Raw genomic sequence first — 23,212 nt, 5'->3', positions numbered from 1 at the left:
AATCATATAAAATATGGTCTTCTGTGATTAGCCTAGTATTCATCCAAGTTGTGATCTGTACTAGACATTTGTTCCTTTTTGTTGCCAATTAATAGTCCTATGTATAGATAGATCATGTCTGGTTGGTGCATTAGTATTGTTCTCAGTTTGTGGCTATTTTCAGTGATGTTGCTATTAACTTTCATGTACAAGTCTTTATGTGGACATGTGTTTCTATTTATTTAGGGTAGATGCTTAGGATGGAATTGCTGGGTTGTTTGTTAAGTGTGTGTTTAACATTTTGAGAACCTGCCAAGCCTTCTAAAATTGAGGGACCATTTTATGCTCTGACCAGCAGTTTTAAGGGCTGCAGTTCATCACATTCTAGCCAACACTTGCTATTGTCTGCCCATTGATTATGGCTATTCTAATGTGTGGGCAGTGATATGTCATTATAGTGTTAAATCCATTTTTTGTGGGGTCTTCTCACAGCCTATAATATGGTGCTCACTGTGAATCGCCAAAAGAGAATAGCAAATAAGGGATGCAATGTTTTCCAAATTTATTTGCTCTTTTTTTACTTAAATGAGCATATTCAAGGCCTAGTGTCGAACAGAACAGATTTTGGGAAGCGTTACTTTGCTGGGTTATAATATTGCTTTTAACTATGTTCTTTATGATATTAAATTATGAACAAGTGTTTAATATACTGTAATTCTGAGTCAAGCAGCACTGATGCAGAAGTGAATAGATTTGTAAGAGGTAAAGGAAGACACTTAAGAGATTAGCACGGGGTCATTTTTGAGAAACAGTTTTCATTATTTACTAAATGTTGATTTGTTCTTCTCCGGAGTGAGGCTGGGCTCAAGCTGAGATCACTTCCCTTACAGTACTCTGTGCATCGGTACTGTTATTATAGCCATTTTATAGGTGAGGAAACTGAGGCATCAAGTGGTTAGTTGTTAGTACACAGGCAGTAGGAAGTCAGGATTTGAGTCTGGTACCTTCTGACACCAGCATCTTTGTTACCTATTCACCCACCATGCTAAAAGGGCAGATCGGTCTGCAAACAGATTTTTATTTGTCTTGATTTTACACAGAAATTATAGGTGCTGGAAAGATTTCAGCTGCTCAGTCACCATCGTTCTAGCCCCTTGGCCCTCTCCTTCACACATGAGAGTGGGAAATGTCCCGCTTGCTTCCTGTTTGTCTTTCTAGTCCCCATGGGCAGCACCTTTTTCCAGGCCTTATTCACTTTTGAACTGTTACCACACACACACACACACACACACACACACACACACACACACACACAGGAGCTTCTTTCTGGTTTCATTGTCCCCAGGTTTTCTATTCAAAACTAAGACACATTCAAAACTAAGACACATTCCCAGTCTTTCTAGACTCCTGCTCTGTACACAATGCTATGCTCACTTTAATAATTCCTTGCTCAAGGAAAATCGCCAGTCCTGAGCAGGGCACTCAGACTGACCTCTATGTACTTCTCCATCTATCTCCCACATGTCCCCTTCTTGGATCATTTGCTGTAGACCAACTGGCCTCTTCATTGCTGCCAAAACAAGCAAAGCCATCCATACCTCCATGCCTTTGCTTATCTTCACTCTCCAGCCTGTGATGCACTCTTCTCTGTTGTCTGCCTCTCTGAGCCCTTTGCTATCATGATGCCATCTCAAAAGATCATAGCATGTAGTGACCCTTTGCTTCTCTGAAACCCCTTGGAGAACTTACTATCTGTGATCCTGGGTCACCTCTCTAACTTCTTCAGCCTCCATCATGTTTTCTGCAAAGTGGGGTAAGAGTAATGCTGTCTCCTAGGGTTAAAAGAGATAAACTGAGCATAGCACCTGCCACAAAGACACAAGGCAAGCACTCACTACAGGGAAGATGATAATATTATTAATAGTTAAGATTTTAAGTTTTAGTACTACATTAGGCTTTGTGTTATTTTAATTTTTCTCATGAAAGATAGAGCTCCATATTCCCCTTTGGATTAGAACCAATCCTCATATTGGATTTGGACCTACCCTAGTAACATCATCTTAATTTGATCACTGTCTATAAATGAGAATGAGGGTCAAATAACTCCATATTTACTATAATGATTTAAACAAGTATTCTGGGGAATGTTTGTTGAGGATGAGCAAGCAAACCCTAACTGGAGAGTCAGAAACCCAGCTTAGCTCTTCTGGTGGCTCAGCCTGTGACCTTGACTTACTTTGGTTAGTCAAGTCCCTGCTAGTCCTCCCTCTATCATCCCTAACTTTCCATTCCAACACCTCTTCAGATGCAAACCCTAATATTAATTGTGTCAACATGGGCACATTCTTTAATCCTCCTAGGCCTCAATTTCTCCATCTGCAAATTAGAGAGAATAATCTTATTTTGCTGTTTTCTCTGAGAATCAATGAGTGTGCTTGTAGTGTTCACTTTAGTGCTTCGTTAGCAGTGGATCTTGTGGTTGTTTTACCATGGCTAGTTAGCTGATAAACTCTAGGTTTGCTGAATGTATTAGCTTCCTGAGTCTGCTGTAACAAATACTACAAATTTGGGTGATTCAAATAAAAATATATTGTTGCACAGTTCTAGAGGCTAACAGTTTAAAATGAAGTTGTTGGTTGGCTGGCTCCTTCTGAAGACTGTGCTAGAGAATCTGTTCCAGGCCTGGCTCCCAGCAGCTGGTAGTCTCAGGCCTTTTCTGTCTTATAGATAGCACTCTCCTGGGTTTTCACAGCATCTTCCTTCTGTATACATCTGTCTCTATGTCCAACTTTTCCCCTTTGAATTAGAACCAATCCTCATATTGGACTTGGACCTTCCCTAGTGACCTCATCTTAACTTGATCACCCTCTGTAAAGACCCTGTTCCTAATGAGATCACATTCTGAGATCCTGGGGGCTAAGGTCTTCAACATACCTTTTTGGAGGGACACAATTTAATCAACAACATTGCAAATGATTAATTGCTGCATTCTCTGGAAAATGCACTGCAGAAAAAAAAAAACAAAACAACTTGGCATTTCTCAATGAAATAGAAATAAAAAATAATAAGAATGCTTGTCCGTGAAGCCCCTTTCTTCTCCTGCACTTGATGTTCACAGCAGTTCATTTAACTGAATCAGGCAAGTGAGATTAGTTTCTACAAGGATCTGCTTCTTTCCACAGGGCAAATCCCAGAATCTTTGCCCAAAGTGGTATTTCCCGCATGTGCTTTTGGAATCACAACTCCATCATTTCTGGCTCATGATACTTTTGCAGGGCCCCCAGAATGGAAATAACACACCAGATCTCAGGCAGTTGGCATTCTTTTCCATTTTTATAGCACTCTGCAAATTTTCATGCTGTTTACATGTGATTTATATTCCTCCTGTGGTCCCTAAATGCATGTAATAAAAATGGATTTGGAATATTAATCTGACATGGTTCAGGCCACCATGGTCTAATATAAATTTATTTACTGGGTATGGTGAAAAACCTGGAAGGGTGGTTAGTAAATATTTCTTGCTGGCTCCTATAGCACTGTCTTTTGAAGTGCAGTTTCCTGGATTCCCTGTGGTGCTCATGGAAAATGCAGATCTCCAGGCCCAACTCCTGAACTTTCTGTCTTTGTGTCTGCACTCTTGACTTTGGGGGAGGAATCCTTGGATTTGCATAATGAGCCCCATCCCACCCCCCAGCCCCTCCTACTACCCCGTGGTCCACCCTGCATTTGAGAAAGGCTGTTCTCTGGCATTCTCCTAGAAGGAAATGCATTGTATTGTTGGGGTCAGAGGACTTCCAGAGATGGAGTCTGTCCACTGCTGAGCACTAGGAGAGCCAGGTGACAGATCTGGGGCAGGGGCCCAGGACAAGTTTCTCCAATCCATTGTGAGGTGAAAGGACAGTGGATCTCAGGTGTGACCAGGAGGTCTGTAAGAGTTGATGGCTGATGTATTTTTTAACAGATTTTTTTAGGTTGGCCTGGGGAGTGAATTTCTGGCAGCCATGTTATGCAGAGACCTTTCCCTATCAGAAGTCTGGCATTTTGGTACAGTTGGAGTGCAGTGAGGGAAGGAGTGAGGGAGAGAGAGGCTGCTCAGCGAGGTGGAGCAGAACCACTTAAGGAGCTGTGTGCAAATCAGAGCTCTGAGCCTTTCACAAGCTCTGGGAATTTGTGTTTTTAAAGTTCCTAGTGACATTGTCTCAGAACAGCACTGGGAAGCGCAAGGTCTGGAAGGAAGTGATTTTGGGACCAGTGGGCCCTGTGTTGAATCCTAGCTCTGTGAGCTCATGGCCCACAAATGACAGAGGCAGGAGACAGGAAGCAAATCTCTGATCAGCAAGCTTTCCTTTATTCTGCAATGAAGTCAATCAGTCAGGCCTGGGAGGGCCCATTTTTTGGGTATGGAGATGGCCCCTGGGTTACAGAAGGAGTCTGGGTTTTATAGTTTCATTGGAGACTGTGGACATTCGGTTTCAGGGGCTAGTTGTGCAGGTTAAAATTTTAACTCAGGAAGGTAGCTGTAAAAAGGTTGAAACTCATTGTCACTGGGAAAAGCTCACAACTTGGTGTTCACTGCTTATCTTCTTTCCTCTGGAACCCATCGTTACCTAAAGCTTCACTATTTGCTTTTCTCCTTCCAGGACTCATCTGCAATGGGGAAGGGTAAAAGTCCAGGGCTTAGAGTTTCAGTATTTGCCTCCTTCCTTCAAGATGCACTGGGGTTGGGAAGGGGTAGATGTTTGCTTCTAGTGGAGATGCTAGGGATGAACCCAGGAAGGGTTGAGTTTGCCTTTTCCCCTCAGGGCCCATTGTTATTGGGAAAGGATGTACTGGGAGAGGCTTAATGTTTGGCTAATTTCCCCTCCCTCATCCAGAGCCACACTGTCCCTCTGTTTTTCTTGGGGAACTGTATTGGAAGAATATTATTTTCCATAAGTCTTCAAGCTCTGTAGCCTAGATCACAATACTAACCCATCGAGTCTCTTTATTTGTAAGTGGAAGGCCTTCCTTCCTTCTTCCTTCCTTCCTTCCTTCCTTCCTTCCTTCCTTCCTTCCTTCCTTCCTTCCTTCCTTCCTTCCTTCCTTCCTTCCTTTCTTCCTTCCTTCCTTCCTTCATGCCTTCCTTCCTTCCTTCCATGTCCTGAGAATTATAGATAAAGGACGTGACACCTTTAGCACATTTCCTGCTACACAGTAGGTATTATTAAATGATGACTCCAAAACTTGTGAGACTTGAGATTCTAGGAAGGTAATTTAGGGCAGGATGTCAGTACATGGGTATAGGACTCATCAGTGCGAACCAGGGATTGAAATTGGGATATAAACCAGACTCCTGGCTTCCAGAATTGAAACTAGCAAACAACAACAAGAGTAATATTAGAGCTTAGTTAGTACTTACCATACAGGTTAGACACATAGTGTCTACTATTGTTATCCTTGTTTTACAGATGAGAAAATCAAGGCTTGGGAAGACGAATGAATGGTTACCCAACCATTGTGTGGCAGAATTGAGTTTCAGACCTAAGCAATGAGGTGCTGGGTCTTCACCTACCCACTCCTGTTCTTTCCCATTTAAGTCAATACTAGGTCAGGGTGGTCCTTGAATCAAGTTCTAAGCCTGGATTGATCTATTTATATTTCTTTCTTTCCTTCCTTTCTCTCCCCCTTCTCCTTTTGTTTCTTTCCTTCCTTCCTTCCCTCCCTACCTCCCTCCCTCTCTCTCTCCCTCCCTCCCTTCCTCCCTCTCTCCTTCCTATCCTTCTCTATACAGCTACTTCATAAAGTTAGAAAAGTTGGCATTTTCATAACAAATTGAGCTGCAATAAACTTCCTCTGTTAACAAGGCCTTGATAAATTCAAAGAGGAAATCTGGGGCACAAAATTATCTTGTACTAAAAATTCCTTGACCACTTCATGACTCATTCATGCATAAGATTTGACCTCTTCCATGGGTTAATCAGAACTTCAAACGGCCTTGGACCTGGTTTCTTCTCTCTCTGCCTTCAGTCTCACTAAGTTGCTCGTCATTCAGTTGATATGAATCCAAATGTTTAAGATTTCCTCCACCTTACCCATGAAGCATTGGCATGACTAAATATATTGTTTTAATTCTGAGAGCATTTTGTCAGAATTTCCGCCTTCCATAACATTCTTCTCTTTCTCTACTCTTAGGGCATAACCTTGGATGTCAGAAAAAAAATCAGTCTAGCAAGCAAGCTGCCAAGTCTACTTGTTCCTTGTCAAGAAGAGCAGCTGGGCCCGTTTTTAATCAGCACTTCCCAATCCATGTCTCTGGGTCACTGAAGGAGACCAGGTCAGAGCTTGAAACTTTCTGAAGACCTCCAATAGACATTGAATGCAAAATAATACTTAGGTAGTCTTTGCACAAATCTGGTTGACTTGAAAAACAAAGAGGAAGAAAATAGGTGTGACTTTCACTCAAGAAGTCACATGAACATATTCTACATTTAAATCATATACACGGATGATGTTTATTGGAACATCCCTAACCTCTACCGCAGAACAAGAAATATAGTTCAAGAGATAACTAGGCAGCCCCAGAGCCAAAGAATGGATGACTACAAGTATCAGGACAATTATGAGGGATATGCCCCCAGTGATGGCTATTACCGGGGTAATGAATCCAACCCAGATGAAGATGCACAGAGTGATGTTACAGAGGGCCATGATGAGGAGGATGAGATTTATGAGGGCGAGTACCAGGGCATCCCCCATCCAGATGATATCAAGGCCAAGCAGAACAAGATGGCGCCCTCCAGGGCAGATGGCCTTCGGGGCCAGGCAGACCTGATGGCTGAGCGGATGGAAGATGAAGAGCAGTTGGCCCACCAGTATGAGACCATCATTGATGAGTGTGGTCATGGGCGCTTCCAGTGGACCCTCTTTTTCGTCTTGGGTTTGGCCCTGATGGCCGATGGAGTGGAGGTGTTTGTGGTGAGTTTTGCCCTGCCCAGTGCAGAGAAAGACATGTGTCTGTCGAGTTCCAAGAAAGGAATGCTTGGTAAGTGGAAATTTCTAAAGATCATTCTTGTGCATTCAAATTATGAAGAGGCAAAAAGTAGAATATATGTAATGCCTGTCACTGTTAGACACCTTAAACATACCAGAGCGTCTCTGCAAAGTTGTCATTTTTTTATACTCATTTTGCAATTAAGTTATTTTTGTTTCAGAGAAATCGATTCATTGGCTTATGCTAGTAAGTACCAGAGCTTGGTTTCCTATCCAGTTCTGTTTTTACTCTTGAGTTCTTAGTTTGTTTCCCAAGTTTTGTTGCCTCCCTGAGAGTCAGATTTATCTCTTCATATTAACTATATTCCATGTCCAAATGACAAATACATTTTGGAAGTGGAAGGCCAGAAATCCCTTCCATTCAGTTCTTCTGTGTCTTTTCAGAATCCAGTAGCATCTGCTCCTGGTTTTTCTTGAATCTAAGTATTAGTGGCTGAATGCCCATCTGCCTTGGGGATGAGTAATGGGCCTGAGCACACTAGCGGAGCCCCTGAAGATTGTTGGGCACCATGCTGTGAAGCACAGATGGATTCCAAAGACGGAGGACCAGTTTCACAAGTCAATTATGAGACCGGCACTATCAAAGCCAAACCTCAGAGAGAATTTTGTGAAATTAAAGACAGGTGGACATAAATGGTGTGGTATAGAAGAGATTTGTTATAAAAACGGCAAGGGTTTGTCTTGGTCACCAAATATCCTGAAAAACATATCCTCTCTCTACATTTAGAATCCATGAGATTTAGAGTTCACAAAATATGCAGCTATTGAGAAGTTTCTATGGGTAAAGTTTTCATTCAAGACCAAGAATATTTATGGCTCTCAAGAACTCAAGCCTGCCTAGCAATGTAGGTCATTCACTCACCAAGTAGATGTTTTTCATCTACATTGTGCTAATCTCTGTGCTCAGGCCATGGGTGAGAAAATAGCCCTTGCCTCTCAAAGGAACTTACAACAGAGCAAGCAGGCACTCACAGAGAATTATTTAATTACTGTAAGGATAAGTACTATGAAATACCTTGTATGATTCTGAACCTTAGTACTTGCTTTAGAGTGAGAGTTGGCAAACATTGCTGCAAAGGCCTGAATAGTAAATATTTAGATTTTGCAGGCCCAGATGGCCTTTGTTGTAACTACTCAGCTCTGCCACTGTAGCACAAAAGCATCCACAGGCAAAATGTAACCAAGTGGATGTGATTGTGTTCCAATAAAACTTTATTTACAAATATAGGCAATGGGCCAGATTTAGTTTGTGGTCTGTAGTATGCCAGTCCCTGAGTTAGAGTCACTGTAAATAAGGTTGGGACATAAAATAAAGAAATATTCTCATAAAGAATTGTCCTGGAGGCTTAAAAAATTTTTTTTACATTCATATTTAACTAAAGGACCATTTAAAATGATTAGAACTGTGTCAGACATGACTTTCAGGGAACCAAAAGAGACTGAATACATATATACAAAAGCAAGGACTTAAGAAGCAAGGATATCAATCAGGGATTTTAAATACTAGCAGAATTTGAGTACAGCTTTAGAAAAGCTAGATAGATACTAATAGCTGCCTTTAAGGTTGAAGATTATTGAGGTTGAATGACTACAGTATTTTTTTAAGAGCAAATGAAAATCCAAACCCAAACCAAACCATTCTCATTAATTCATTTTATGGTATTCCCACCTGAAACCTGGGTCCCTGTAAGTCCAAGTTGGCAGTGTCCCAATAATGATTTCATGGCCTGCCAGTCTCTCCGGCACCAAGGTACCTGACAACCTCATTACCAGAACTGTAGTACATTTACAGCTCCTGCTGACTCCCAGGGCAAATGCTAGTGGTGGAAGAAATGTGATGCAGATCTGGAGAGCCCATGTGTAGGCGATTTTGCCCATAGTGTTTGCTAAGAAGATTCGCTGACTCAGCCCAGGGAGGGTAGACAGTCCTCCTAAGCAGAGATAGATTTCCTGTGCACTCGTTGAATTCTTTGCAATCAAGAAGATGTGTAAATGGATCAAGGTGGGTAGATGATTTGAGGGCCTCTGAGACAAGAATTTCCACATGCTATCAGACACACCCTGGGGGTTAGACATGTGAGGAAATAGATGCGGGGAGTCTCATTGCACAGACAGTAAATGCCAAGCAGGAGTTTGACCCCATCTCTGGCTGACTGCCAAGTCTGCTCATTCTGCTGCACCATACTGCCTTGTCCTCAAACATGCTCTGTGGGAAAGAGACCATGCCATGCACAGTCTTCTCTCCATGTCATCAAGCACCCACAGATTGTTGGGACACCACAGATTGCTTGCAACAGAAAGGGAGCATGGGGCAGTGCTGAATGGTTTGGGCACTAGAGTGTGACCTCCAAGGTTTGGCAACTGGCTATGTCATTGATCAGCCAGGGACCCTGGGCACATCATAACTTCTCTGGTTCTCAGTTTTCCCATCTATGGAATAAGGAAGGATCATAATACATTTGATGTGAAGACTAAGTGAGATAATGCAGGTAAAGCAATCAGAATTTCATGCCTTCTAAACAACTGTTAGTTCTTTTTACTTTGTGTTATAATGTTCTCCCTTCTAGCATTTGCAGTGAATTACAGCTGCAGTGAGATAACAGGGCAATATGGATGCTGGACCAGTTGCTTGGGTTTGAATTCTTGCTTTGCCAATTCTTAATAGAGTGACTTTAGGAAAATTACTTAGCTTCTCTGTGCCCTAGCTTCCTCATCTGTAAAATAGAGATGATGAGGATGTCTGTTTTACAGGGTTATTATGAGAATTGATTGAGTTTAATATGTTGACTTGGCTAAAATACTACCTGCACATAACAGGTGCTCAAGATAGCTTAGTTATTGTTATATTGTTGATTGAAGTTGTTATCATTACTAACCTGATTGCTCAAGATGATGAGCCACCCAAGTTCAGGACCACATTTTCTTAGATGACATTGTGCATTTCTCCCAGCCAAATTATGTATTATAGATTTTGAGGTCAAGCTATTTGACCTTAGCTGATGAAAATCCCCTTCCTGTTTCAGTGTTAACCCAGTGCTTTCCCTCTTTCCCCTTCCTCTTTGTTGGGAAACAACAGCAAAAAACCCTTGGAAACGATGCCTTTAGGCTTAATTCCTAGTCAATGACCCAGGAAAAGAATGCCATAAGAGAACTCCCTGATCCCAAATTCAGTTCTCAAATCATAGGACATTTTGTTTCTTCCTAGAAAGGAATGAATCAGTTCAGAAAATAGAATAAAGTCCCCTTGGCCAGGTAACAAAGATATCTGTGTACCACTGGCTGTTTTTATGAACTTTTGGACACGAAAGTTTGTTTCTCTCCAGCATTGTGTTTTAGTGGGTTCCTCACCGAGAACTGTCTCACCTGGGGAGGATAAATGTCCATGGACATGTTATTAGCATCAGAAACTCAGCCCCACTGAGCTTCTAGTGTTTGGTCCCTGTTATGGTTTGAATGTGATGTGTCCCCCAAATACTCATGTGTGAGACAATGCAAGAAAGTTCAGAGGAGAAATGATTGGGTTGTGAGAGTCTTAACCTAATCAATGAAGTAATCCCTGATGGGATTAACTGAGTGGTAACTGGAGGCAGGTAGGGTGTGGCTGGAGGAAGCAGTTAATTGGGAGTTTGGCTATGGGGTGTATATTTTGTATCTGGATAGTGGAGTCTCTCTCTGCTTTTTGATCACCATGATGTAAGCTGCTTCCTTCCCTCTGCCACACTCTTCTGCCATGAGGTTCAGCCTCACCTTGGGTTATTAGGCATGGAGCAAGCTTTCTATGAACTAAGACCTCTGAAACTGTGAGCTCTCAAATAAACTTTTCCTCCTCTAAAATGGTTCTGGTCAGATCCTTTAGTCACAGCAGCAAAAAAGCTGAACCAAACAGTTCCTTCAAGACAAGGAGAATGCATTGATTTGTTAGTTAAACTCTTCATTCTTTAAAAAAAATGATTGAACATTACCATGTTTGTGGTATGCCTCTGATCTGTAGCAATACAAGGCAGACCGAGTCCTGGCACTCGGGGAGTTTCAGTCTGCTGGCAGAAATAGAGCATATACAAGAAGTAGAACCCAGCTATCCCACTCCTCTGTTTATACCCAAAGGACTTAAAATCAGCATACTACAGAGATGCTGCTACATCAATGTTTATATCAGCTCAACTCACAATAGCTAAACTATGCATCCAACCTAGGTGCCCTTCAATAGATGAATGGATGAAGAAAATGTGATATAATGTGATTGAATATTATAAATGTGATTGAATATTATTCAGCTTTAAAGAAGAATGAAATTATGCCATTTGCTGGTAAAATGGAGTTGGCTAACCGAAATAAGCCAGTCCCAAAAAACCAAAGGTTGAATGTTTTCTCTGATATGCAGATGCTAATTCACAATAAGGAAGGGGGTGCTAGGGAAGAATACAGTTACTTTAGATAGAGGGGAGTGAAGGGAGGGAAAGGGGTATGGGGTTAGGGAGAATGGTAGGGTTAAACAGACATTATTACCTCATGTGCATATGTGACTGCAGGATCAATGTGATCCTATGACATGTATATTCAGAAAAATGAGAAATTATATTCCATTTTTGTATGATTTATTGAAATGCATAAATGCATTGTATTGTCATGTATAACTAATTAGAACAAATAAAAAATTTTAAAAAAGAAATAGAAAATACAACATGACAATTGTGCAGTGCAACATTCATGACTTGTTTTTGCATCATCTCTACTGTTGTGTGTGACTTTGGGATCATCTGACGCTCCATGATTTTAGGTGGCTGGTGAATGAATTCACTCCCCTCAGGTGATATTTATACATTTTCTGGATAGTTGCTAAAAAGAACAAAAGCAAAAACAAAAACAAAACAAGCAAAAAAAACCCCAAACCCCTCAAGTCCAATCACCTAAAGAAATGACATGAAGGTAGGAAGTTAGTGATGCCTGACTGATTAACCATCTGGTTCTTTCAAATGTCCCTGAGTTGTTGGCAACCCCGTTCCCTGCAGCTAGGATGACACTTCGGATGGGTGACTCTTAAGACAAACCAACAGCATCCTTCTCTGGCTACATTTGATACATTGACACCAAAGTTTTTTCATAATTGTAAAAATGCTTCTTAACTGTGGAATATTTTCCATCTTTATGCGAATCAAAACAGAGCCCCACTTTTAGGCATGAGTTCTGTGTTTGTTTGAAGAGCTTTGATTTCTTGGAAGGGTCTAGTCCCTTGGGGTGTATTTTATTGGCTGTTAGTCGTTCTTACCATCTGTAGTGGCTTCCCAAGACTCAAGGAGTCTTATGGTTCAGACGGCAATTTAGAACCTAATGGGAGACCCCCTGGGGTTTGTGGTCTGTGCCAGCTATGAGGAGGACAGAGAGCAATGTCAGATAGGGTGAATTCATTAGCATAAAGTATGAGTTGAATTTTTGTAACATCTCAGATGGATGTATTACTCTACTGTCATGAAAATGATCTTTTAATTGTTTTATATGCAAATGCTAGCTGAGCCTTAGGAGATTTGATTTATGAGGTACTTTTTCCTTAGTCCTGAATTCAGTGAGTCAGTTCCTGAAAGAAGAGGCCACTCTGTGTCACAAACTCTGACATGAAATATGCACTCAATAAACAGATGATAAGGAAACCTACCACTGGGAATTTTCGTATATTCTTTTATGTGTTTATTTCTGTAATTTTTATTTATCATTTTTAGATCACAGAATGCTTTAGAATAGAATGAAAGCTCAGGGCTTCCTTACTAATTGCCACCTGCAGGCATGTGTGTGGACTTTGTGCCACAGGCAATAGGGAGACACTGAATGTCTTTGTGGAAGGGAGTGACATGGTGGGAACTGACCACTCTCCCTGCAGTGATGTTGGTCCTGGGAGTGGCTCCAGAAGAACAGCATTTTAAGGCTCAGGTTTCTGTTCTGGGGTTTCTGGAATTGGTTTTTTAATCTGATTAGATTTTTTTTCCAGTGCTGGGGATCAAACCCAGAGTCTTGTGCATGCTAAGCAAGTATTCTACCACTGAGGTACACCTAGGCCTGTTTGTTTATTTATTTTGATATCGGGTCTCATTAAGTTGCTTTGGCTGATTGCAGACTAGCAATCCTCTTGCTTCAGCCTCCTAAGTAGCTGAGATTACAGGCATGGTAATTTGATTAGATTTAAAACCTATTGGTTCTATTTCTAGTAGTAATGAGAACACTGATAATCCCTGGTGTGATGTGCACTAGAGATTATATAAAATATTACCGTTGAATACTTCTAATCAAACACTTATCAGAGGTAACGATCTAGGTGGCCATGTATATGATACCTGTTTTAGTTAGTTTTTTCATAACTGTGATTAAAAGACTGACAGAAGTAACAGAGAGAAAAGGAGGGTTATTTGGGGCTCACAGTTTTAGAAGTCTTAGTCCATAGACAGTGACTCCATAGCTCTAGGCCCAAGGTGAGGCAGAACATCATGGTGGAAGGGCATGGTGGAGGAAGGCAGCTCAGAACATGGCCCCAGGAAGCAGAGAGAAAGTTTCCCTCACCAGTAGAAAAATATGAACCCCAAAGTCATGCCCCCCAGTAACCTCCTTCTCCAGCCACACCCTACCTGCCTATAGTTACCACCCAGTTAATTCCTCTCAGTGGATCAATTCACTGACTGGGTTAAGGCTCTCATAATCCAATCATTTCACCTCCAAACTTCTCTGCATTATCCCACGCATGAGGTTTTGGGGGGGGGCACCTCACATCTAAACCATAACATCATCTTTGAACATTTCTGTCAAGCTAATGAATGTAATGGGACTGGATTCTTGCTCCCAGTGTTCTGGACAAAGGGGAAAGAAAAGGATGAGTTTGGGGATTCAAATTCCCAACTCAAATGCTTCAGAATGACTTGAATGCTTCTATGTCTGCTTTGAAAGAGATGCTGTTGCCCTGAGATTGTTGAAAACCAAACCTGAGAATCTTGTCCTGTGAGTGACTGAATTAGAGTCCAAATTGAATACCCAAGCTTGCAGGGTGTCTAATGTCAAAGTGAGAGCACTGACCGGGAAGGAATGAAATCAGGCAAATTGACTTGGGGATATGTGGGAAGACCCTAATGAAACTGGAAACTTTGAGCCCCTAAGTTCTGATGAACCTTCTCAGTCAATATAAGCAGCCTCTCTACCCTCAACCCCATATGAAGAGATTAACCCTGTCTTGCTTGAGAAAATAGAAATGGCTTTTCTACTGGCAGTTGCTAAGCAAGACAATGCTGATTCTCCCCAGGACTTGCCTCTAACACCCATTGTTGCTTCTAGACCTACAACTTAACTCAAGTCCCAGCAAGGCTCCTAAAAATGAGGTCCCAAGTATGACACATGAGGAGGTGAGCTACAACGAGACAACTACCTGATTTTTCTAATTTACATGCACAAATCTGGGGAATAAGAGTGGGAACAGATGTTAAGGGTAAGGGATAGAGGTGGAGGGAATATAAAATTAGATCAGGCCAAATTGATTGATAGAGGTTGACTAAACAGAGATTCTATATTTGATGTTGCTGCTTGTGGAGTTAGAAAGGGCTCTAACAATTCGATTGTTTGGTAGGCTAAACCATGGAACAAAACATGACTCACAGTAAATGAACTTGAAATGTTAGACCTTCCTTGGTTTACTCTAGAGGAAGGGCTTCACAAACACAGTGATATTGGAATGTTAGAGTGGGCTTGTCATTTAAGACCTACTTACCTACCCTGGGAGGGCCCTAAAAACTACCTTTTACCAACACTTGGAGAAATAGGTTTGTGGGAGGAGCCCCAGCATCCTTGAAGGGCTTTGTGACTACTCTTCTCTGTAGGCCTTACATTGGGATCTGTAGTACTTTAATCAGAACTCTTAAATGCAATGGAGTAATTGGAGTCTGGTGTGGTAGGGACCAAGTAGAAGCACTCAGTCATCAAAGGCAAGGTGGGCAAGGTTACTGTAACGGACAAGAGAATCAAAGCAGCAATCAGAATAGTCTGACTCGTGGAGAACCATGGCATTGGCTAGATGATTATGAAATTCTTGGAAATGAAATAAATAGAAAGCCTGCTATTAGGTTTGGATCTTTAATGTTGCCCCAAACTTGTGTTAAGTAATGCAGTAATGTTCAAAGGTGAAAAAATTGACTTATGAGAGCTGTAACCCCATTGGTAGATTAATCCATTTGACAGATTAATAATTTGAATGGGTGGTAACTGTAGACAGGTTGGGCATGTCTGGAGGAAGTAGCATGTCTGGAGCTGTGGCCTTAGACTATTATCAGTCCTTGGTCCCTTCCTCCTTCTCTCTCTCTCTCTCTCTGATTCTTAACTGCCATGACCTAAGCAGCTTTCCTCCACCATGTACTTCTGCCATGATGTTTTGCCTCACCATTGGCCCAGAGCAATGGAATCAGCAGTCTATGAACTGAGACCTCTGAAACCATAAGCCCCCAATAACTTTTCCTCCTCTCAGCTGTTCTTGTCAGGTATCTTGGTCATGGTGACAAAAAGCTGACTAACACCTACTCAATTCTTATAATATAAGCAGAATAATTCTAGGTTAAGTGAAAAAAAGCCTAACTTGAATCATAAAAATAGTATAATGGCCCTTAATCATTTCCCATTTTGGAGCCAGTTTATAGACCCAGAACTCCTTGAATGAAGGGGATGCTGGGTCTGTTTGATAAAGAACCCCAGTACACTACCACAAATTTATAATGCTGATCTTTCTCCTATGCTCCAAAGGGACCTAAAACCTTTTATTGGGGTGAATGTACACTGGGGAAAAGGAAATGAAGGGAATTTTGGGGAACTACTGGATATTGGCTCTGAAGTGACACTAATTCCAGGACACCCAAAATTTCACTGTGGTTCACGAGTTTGAATACAGGCTTATGGAAGTCAGATGATCGATGGAGGTTTAGTTTAGGGTCATCTCACCATGGGCCAGTGGGTTTGGGAGCCTGTGGTATTTCACCAGTTCTGCAGTGTGTAAGCTGGCAGAATTCCCACTTTGATGAAGAATTGATCATTGGGAACACAGACTAAAGGTGGGAGACCCAATAGAAGGTTATTTGAGAAGCAATCTGAGTATTTTGAAAAACTGAGATGTTAACATAGGGCTTAAAAATAGTTTGACTCTAAGTATCATTATTTTCTTGTATAATTTATGTGAGAAATTTATGTTTTTAAGCCATGCACAGTGGCACACACCTGAAATCCCAGTTACTCAAAAGGCTGAGGCAAAAGGATGGTAAGTTCAAGGTCAGACTCTGTAACAGTGAGACCCTGTCCCAAAATAAAAAATAAAAGGCTGTGTTGCATCTTAGTGGTAGATGACCCCTGCGTTCAATCTATAGTACAAGGTGTAGGACTGGGAATGCGACTCAGTGGTAGAGCACTTACCTAGCAAGCATGAGGCTGAGTTTAATCCCCAAACCCCTAGTACCCAGCCCCCCCCAAGAAACTTATATTTTTTACATTTATAAGTTGTGTTTCTTACAAAATTGGAGAACTCATGTTTAGACAGTTGATTATTACAAAGTTGCTGGGTAAATTCATTTTTCTGCAACTAACATAAAATGAATAAAAATGAATTCCTGTACAACCTACCAGCTAACCAAAAACCAAAAGACAAACATGGTGGCTTCATGATTAAGAGTTATTTCACAAGTCACCATTGGAGTGAAAAACAAAAAATAAAAAACAAAAAACCGAAACAAACCTCAAAAGGAGATCTTACAAGCAACCCAGTTTTATGATCTAGGGTATAGATTAAGTATGGATTTGGTTTTGAGTGGGATGCTTATCCCACTTGTCTATAGCAATTTTGCTTTTGTGCTTTTAGATTTCCTCCTACATCAAAAGAGAGAGCTCCCTGCCTCAATCTTAAAAGTGCTCATGTCTACAATTTCAAATGATTAATTTCTTGTTCAAATTTACTTTCTGGTTATTACTTAAATTTTGATCAAAATTGAATAAAAAATATTTGAAGCTTGTGTGCATGGATTTTAGTTTTACTGGGAGTAAGAGCAGTGTCTGAAGAGGGAGGAAGTAGGGGGAGAAAAGGGGGGACACAAGGGCAGCCGAGGACAGTGGGATGGCTCTTCGCTCTCAGAATTTTGGGAGATTGAATGAAGTCACCCAGGCTAACTGTCCAGCCCAGGATCTATACATGGTAGTCAATACTCATCCTGTTTTTTCAATCCAACTGCAATTCAACCTGATGCTTTAGTTCTTCCCTTGGATTAACTTTATGTAGGGCCAGGATGTATTAGCCATGAGACTTCAAAGACTTTAAGGTGTTTTTAAATGATTTTCTTCACAGTTTTATACATATTCCTGGAAAACTTTGTAAGTAAAAGATGTTTGGTAATTATCAATTTTCTATTTATGGAATGAAAAGTGTTATTTATTTAGATTGATTTCCTTTATTACATTTATTTATTTATTTATTTATTTGTTCCCATCATGTAACACTTATACCAAGAGTAAGAGTCAAAAGTTCTTAAACCATATGTTTGAAAATATGACCTTCAGACTATGGAAAATACAGCAGATGTTGATGGAAGAATCTTAAGTAAACTGGTGTATTTACTGGGAATGGAGATGGAGGTTGCAGGGTTGTGTGTGGGCTGGAAATATGTAAGTAGCTCACTCTCTGTCTGAGTATATGCAAACTTTTCATTCTGGTGGCCTAATTAAGGGGGTTCAGATGTGGATCTTTTACAGAATCATAACAGACTTTGTTTTGATTACTTATTGTTGCATATTAAACAAACAGACTCCCTGGAGAACCAAAACCTCCACACCATTCACTTTGCTCATACATCTGCAGTCTGGGCGACGTGTGGCCTCTGCTTCAGTTGTCATTGCCTTGGGCAGCTGGAAGTGGGATGCCAGACTCCTCAGAAGGCTCACTCACACTCTGGGCCCTCACTGGAAAGACAGACACCTGGGGCTCCTTGTGGGCTTCTTTCCAACATGGCAGCTTCAGCTTAGCTGGGCTTTTCCACTTGTCAGCTCAGGGCTTCCAAGGTGCATAGCCCAAGAGAGAAAGGCAAACTGAAGCCACATTGCCTTTTGTGACCTCGCCTCAGAAGCTGAACACTGTTATTTCCTTGCATTCTCTTTGTACAGTCATAAAGACCTGACAGGGGAAATATAGTCCACCTCCTGATGTGGGGAGAGCAGATGGGAGCAAATATTGCTGAGTCATTTCTGTGTAGTCCAATCAGCAGTACTTTTTTTTCTTTTCTTTTGTTTTTACCAGTCTTCTGATGCTTTGGACTGGCTAATTCTTTGTTCTGAGAGGGTTGTCTTGTGCATTGTAGGATACTTAGCAGCCTCCCTGGCCTCTCCCCACCAGATAGATGCCCATAGCCTCCTGCTTCCAGTTGTGACAACCAAAAATGTCAGACATTGGCAGTGTCTCCTGGGGGACAAAATCACTTCCATTTATGAACCCCTGCTCTAGAAGAGCACTCTCAGTCCTGACTTTCCATTACAATCACCTGAGCAGCTGTTAAGAACACAGACCTGGCTCTGGAAAAATGAAGTCGGACTCTTTGTAGGCGAGTTATAGGCATACAGTGATTTTATTGTGCAGTCGGGGTAGAGAGCCAAGTAGATTTTACACAGAGACTCGGTGTCAGTGGGAGCTACACAGATGACAGGACTTTTTCTTATTGTGCTACCTAAGGTGTAGAACTGACCCCAAGTGTCTTCTTTTTTGTGTTTTCAGTGATGGTTTTTGTGTGTCCATATATCTTGTCCAGCATAGTGAAATGGAATTGTACCTGAAAACCACGTACTGTGCTTGACAGATTTTCAGGTTTCCCAGGGCATTCTCATTTGGTTTTTAATTGATCCCGTGAGATGGGCAGAGTGCTAATCCCAGTTCCCCTGGTGAGGGAAGTGCTGCTTGGAGATCTTAAGTGATGTGTGGTGGACTCCAATTTCTAATGGAGTTTTCTTACCCTGGGCTCCATTCATTGCTATTCATCTTCGCGATGGGTCACTTTATACTAATGAAGTCGGAAGGTTTATTTTATTATGTACAGAGTTCTTCCTAGAAAGCAAAAGGAACTGGTGTTAAAGAGTCAGTAATTTCCCAGTGCCTGGTACGACCTCTATTACCTTTCTTCTAATTTAAAAGCAAATTATAATAATTATACCACCACCACTGCCACCAAGAGTTATAATTTGATAAGCTCTTGCTCTGCATGCATTCTGTACTAGGTATTATATATATGGCATTTCTGTTCCTTCCTACAAACTGCAAGGTAAACATCATTTTTACCATTTTACAGATGAGGAAATGTAGGTGCTAAGAGGTTAAAGTAACGTGTCAAAACTAGTCCGTGCCAGAGCTAGGATTTGAAACTAGTTATATCTCACTTCGGTCAATTGCTTCTCCTGTACCTTTCTGTACCATCCATGGAAGATTTTTGCAGGTGCTCATGACATAATCTTCAGCAACCTTTTATGCAAAATAAATCACTCCCATAAGTTACAAGTATTAATCAGTGCAGGGTCTCCAGCAGAGTGCTGGAATTAGCAACAACCCATCTCTCTAGACGGGAGGATGTCCCAGCCAGCTGGATCACAAAGTCCAGGGAAACTGCAGGGGTTTGCAATGATCCCTGAGGCATAGATTTTCTACCCAGAATAGACTATCCAGAGGACTGAAGAGCAACACTGCCATTGTCCTGAGTCAGGTGGTGACAAGTCTCCCAAGGCACCATCTGTCACCAGGCATAGACCAAAACAGGAGAAGCACAAATGACACCCCAGCCCCCTCCTCCAGCAACCATGTCTGACAGAGAACATTCAGGTCCTCAGTGGATCTCATGATTGCACTGCTAAAATGGTCCTTTGTGGGTCAGTGAATGTAAAATCTCTATTTATAAATCTTAAGCAGCCCCAGCCCAGGTGAACTGATTTTCACTTTGTAAAGTATTGATTTAGTTTCCAGAGAAGGAAGGTTGAACGTCAGAAATTAGCAGGGGAAGGGAGACAGACGAGTAGCCTTGGCATGCCCTGTGGAGTCCACTGAACAGACTGTGAACACCGTCTTCTCCTGTGGGCTGGCCCCGGGCTGCTCAAGTGTGCAGAGTGAGCATTTTCTGTTTCACTGCTGGAGCTTTTGCCGACTCAGAGTACACATTAATTTCTACTGGGGATGTGTAGAAAATCGCCTGAAGAAGTCTCATCCTTTCTTTGGCCTCTGGGCCTCATCTCTCTGTGGGTCTTAGAAAGAGAACTTATCTTTGAAAGGAGATGTGACAATATATTATAAGGCAAACAGCATGGGTTTACAATATTATGAAACCACCTGATATTAGAAGTGAAAAGGATGGATATCTGGCATGCCCTTCCTTTCTAATTCATGAGGAAACTGAATCCCACAGATGAAGTGCCTTGGTCAAGTTCACATACTCAGAGACCAGGACCTGGGACTCCTGTCTGTTGCCACAGAGGTCTTTCCTCTATACTAAGTCATCTTGCCTTTCACTTTTAAGGAGTGACTACATAAATCAAAGTCATTGTTATCAGCAGCCTGAGGCACACGACTACCTCTTTAAAAGAGGTAGTCGTGTGCCTCAGTTGCATTTGGCTGCTGATAACAATGACTTTGAGTCATAAATCTATTTATTATTCACTGATCAAGAACTTCCAAGTGGGTGGTTCCAGAGTTGACTCCATGGCCCATTGATGTCAGGCCATGAAGTTGGCATGGCTGTGGTTCTCTTTGCCTTTTCCTTTAAGTCATAAGATTGCCACCATAGCCCTTAGCTCTACATCCTTCCATAATGACTTTCTAAGTAGGGAGGAAGAGGAATGGTGGAAAGAAAGTGCCTTCCCCGTGATGCTTCCTCTTCAGGCATGAAAATATTTCCCAGAAGCCTCTGGGTTATGCCTTTGCATGGGTTATTGCCTCTGTGGATTAATCATTGACATGAAGAATTGTTGAAGATAACCATCTTAAATCAACTATGACTCATCCCCAAGGTTTGAGTATATAAGGGGTAATGTCTCTAAAAAAGATTTTAATACCTAAATTAAAAAAGAAACAAACAAAAAAACAAGGTTCCCCCAACTAGGAAGAAGAGAGAAGAAGGCTGATGGAAATGTGAATAATGGAATCTACCACATGCACAAGATTTTAGAGATGGTCTTGATTCATAATTTGGCTACATTGCTAACCATCTTAGCTAAGTCACTTAGGGTTCCTGAACATTTCTCTCCCTCTCTCTCTTTTTGGCAGCAGGGATTGAAACCGGGGGCACTTAACCACTGAGTTAATATCCTCAGCCCATTTTTATTTTTTATTTTGAGAAAGAGTCTCCTAAGTTGCTTGGGACCTTGTTAAATTGCTGAGGCTGGCCTCAGACTGTGATCCTCCTGCCTCAGTCTCCCAAGTTGCTGGGATTACAGACCTGCGCCATCACCCAGTTATTTCTTAATCTATAAAGTTAAGATATTATTAGTATCTATCTCAAAACTATTATGAAGATTGAATAGGATAATGCACATGAAGTATTCATCAGAATCTCTGGCACACCATAAAGATCCAATGCAAATGAGTTTATAGTTGTATATTTTTAGTTTATTCACTTTATTCAATAACTCTTTAAGGAGTCAACTCTTTGGTCACTGACTCCTTCATGACCAAGACATACAAGTCCATCCCCTCATGAAACTGACCTTTCAATGGAGAAACAGATAATAAACAAGTTGACTCCCTTGGACCTCTACTTCTCCAAGAGAATTCCAGAGCTCAATACATTCTTGACAGGATCCCAAGCATTTCTTTCTTCCCTACACTACCAGCCTTGCCACAGAAATCAAGATTAGTTTCATTATGCTCTTTGTCCCTGTAAATGTCAGTCACCCTGAGAGGCTCTTGTCTCCCAAAACATCCCTTACCACCCAGACTTATCCCCATAGAACACTGTATAGCCCTCAATCTCCAACCTTTCACCTCAAGCTTTTCTCCCAATGCCATTTGTTTTGTGGGACCTGGGTGACAACCTGTGTGTGGGTGGTGAAAATTCACCAGGACAAAGGAGAACAGTTAAGAGAGTTTAGTGGAGGAAGGTAGTCTGTAAGAACACAGTGGAGACAGAACAAAGACATTTGCTTGCAGACTCACAAGGGGTATAGGCTTATATGTGCTTCTGAGTCCTTTGTTTGCCTTTGGTGAACTTTTTGCTACAAGTGGTTTGTGTTATATGAGGGGTAATTGACAGATTACAATGCCTTACCCATAATACCTATTGCGTGTACGCCAAACACTTGTTCCCAGATGTTACATTAAATGCATGAGATGCAAGTAACATGTATGAGGTCTTAAATAGGAGAATTCTCCTTCCTAGGAGGGACACTGTCCATTCACATACTAGGGCTCATTCCCTCTCACCTTCCTGGGATATCACTTTTTTAATTCTCATCTTCCACCTTGTCATCAAATTTTCTCTGTGGAACCATTCTCACCCGCACACATGTGATGCAGTTCTTTCATCTTGACCTCACATATAGTTTTCCTATTCTCTTTTTAGCAGAACTCACTGAATCCAATTCCTTACTTCCCATTTGCACTTGAATCCACTTTGAGGAGGATTTGGTCCCTATCACTTTAGAAACTTATTTTTGTCTAGACAACTTGTGGCCCTCATTCACTCAATCCAGTGGTCAAATCATAGTCTTCAGCTCTCCTGACCTGCAGCAACTATAGCCATTGGCCACTTCCTTCTCCTTGATGTACTTTCTTTGCTGGACTTCTAGGCTACCATTGTCTCCTAGCTTCCTGTTGCCCCACTGGTTTCTTGCTATTGCTGATTTCCCTTCACTTCCCTGACCTTTGAATGTTGGAATATTTTGATGCTAAGTCCTCTTCTCTGTTGCCACCCACTCCTTTGGGGATCTCATTCAATCTCAGCTTTAAGTACCATTCTTCCTTTTGATGTTACGCTTACCATACATCCATAATCTAGCCACCTCTTACCACTTCTACTGCTACTACCCTGGACCAAATTGTCAACATTACTCACTTGGAATATATATAATGGCTTCTACTTGGTCTTTGTGATTTCTTTTGTTGGAGGGAGAGGCTATTGCAGGTGGAGGTCCAGGGAAGGCTTTCTGAACTTGGGCTTGAAATATGAAAAGCAGCCAGCTATGCAAA

The 23,212-nt window shown here is 41.5% G+C and overlaps 1 protein-coding gene across 2 annotated transcripts in view; it reads left to right on the top strand.

The window, feature by feature from the left end:
- The window catches only part of SV2B (synaptic vesicle glycoprotein 2B), a 180,102-nt gene that overhangs the window by 110,443 nt on the left and 46,447 nt on the right, over window positions 1-23,212 (top strand). For both annotated transcript variants that reach the window (XM_079127373.1, XM_079127374.1), the window contains exon 2: window positions 6,151-7,000. In XM_079127373.1, the coding sequence (XP_078983499.1) occupies window positions 6,550-7,000 (451 nt within the window). In that variant the 5' untranslated portion in view covers window positions 6,151-6,549. The remainder of the gene's footprint in view (window positions 1-6,150; window positions 7,001-23,212) is intronic.

Source organism: Sciurus vulgaris, assembly GCF_902686455.1.
Source record: "Sciurus vulgaris genome assembly, chromosome: 2".
Taxonomy (NCBI): domain Eukaryota; kingdom Metazoa; phylum Chordata; class Mammalia; order Rodentia; family Sciuridae; genus Sciurus; species Sciurus vulgaris.
This window is presented reverse-complemented; position numbering and strand designations above follow the sequence as displayed.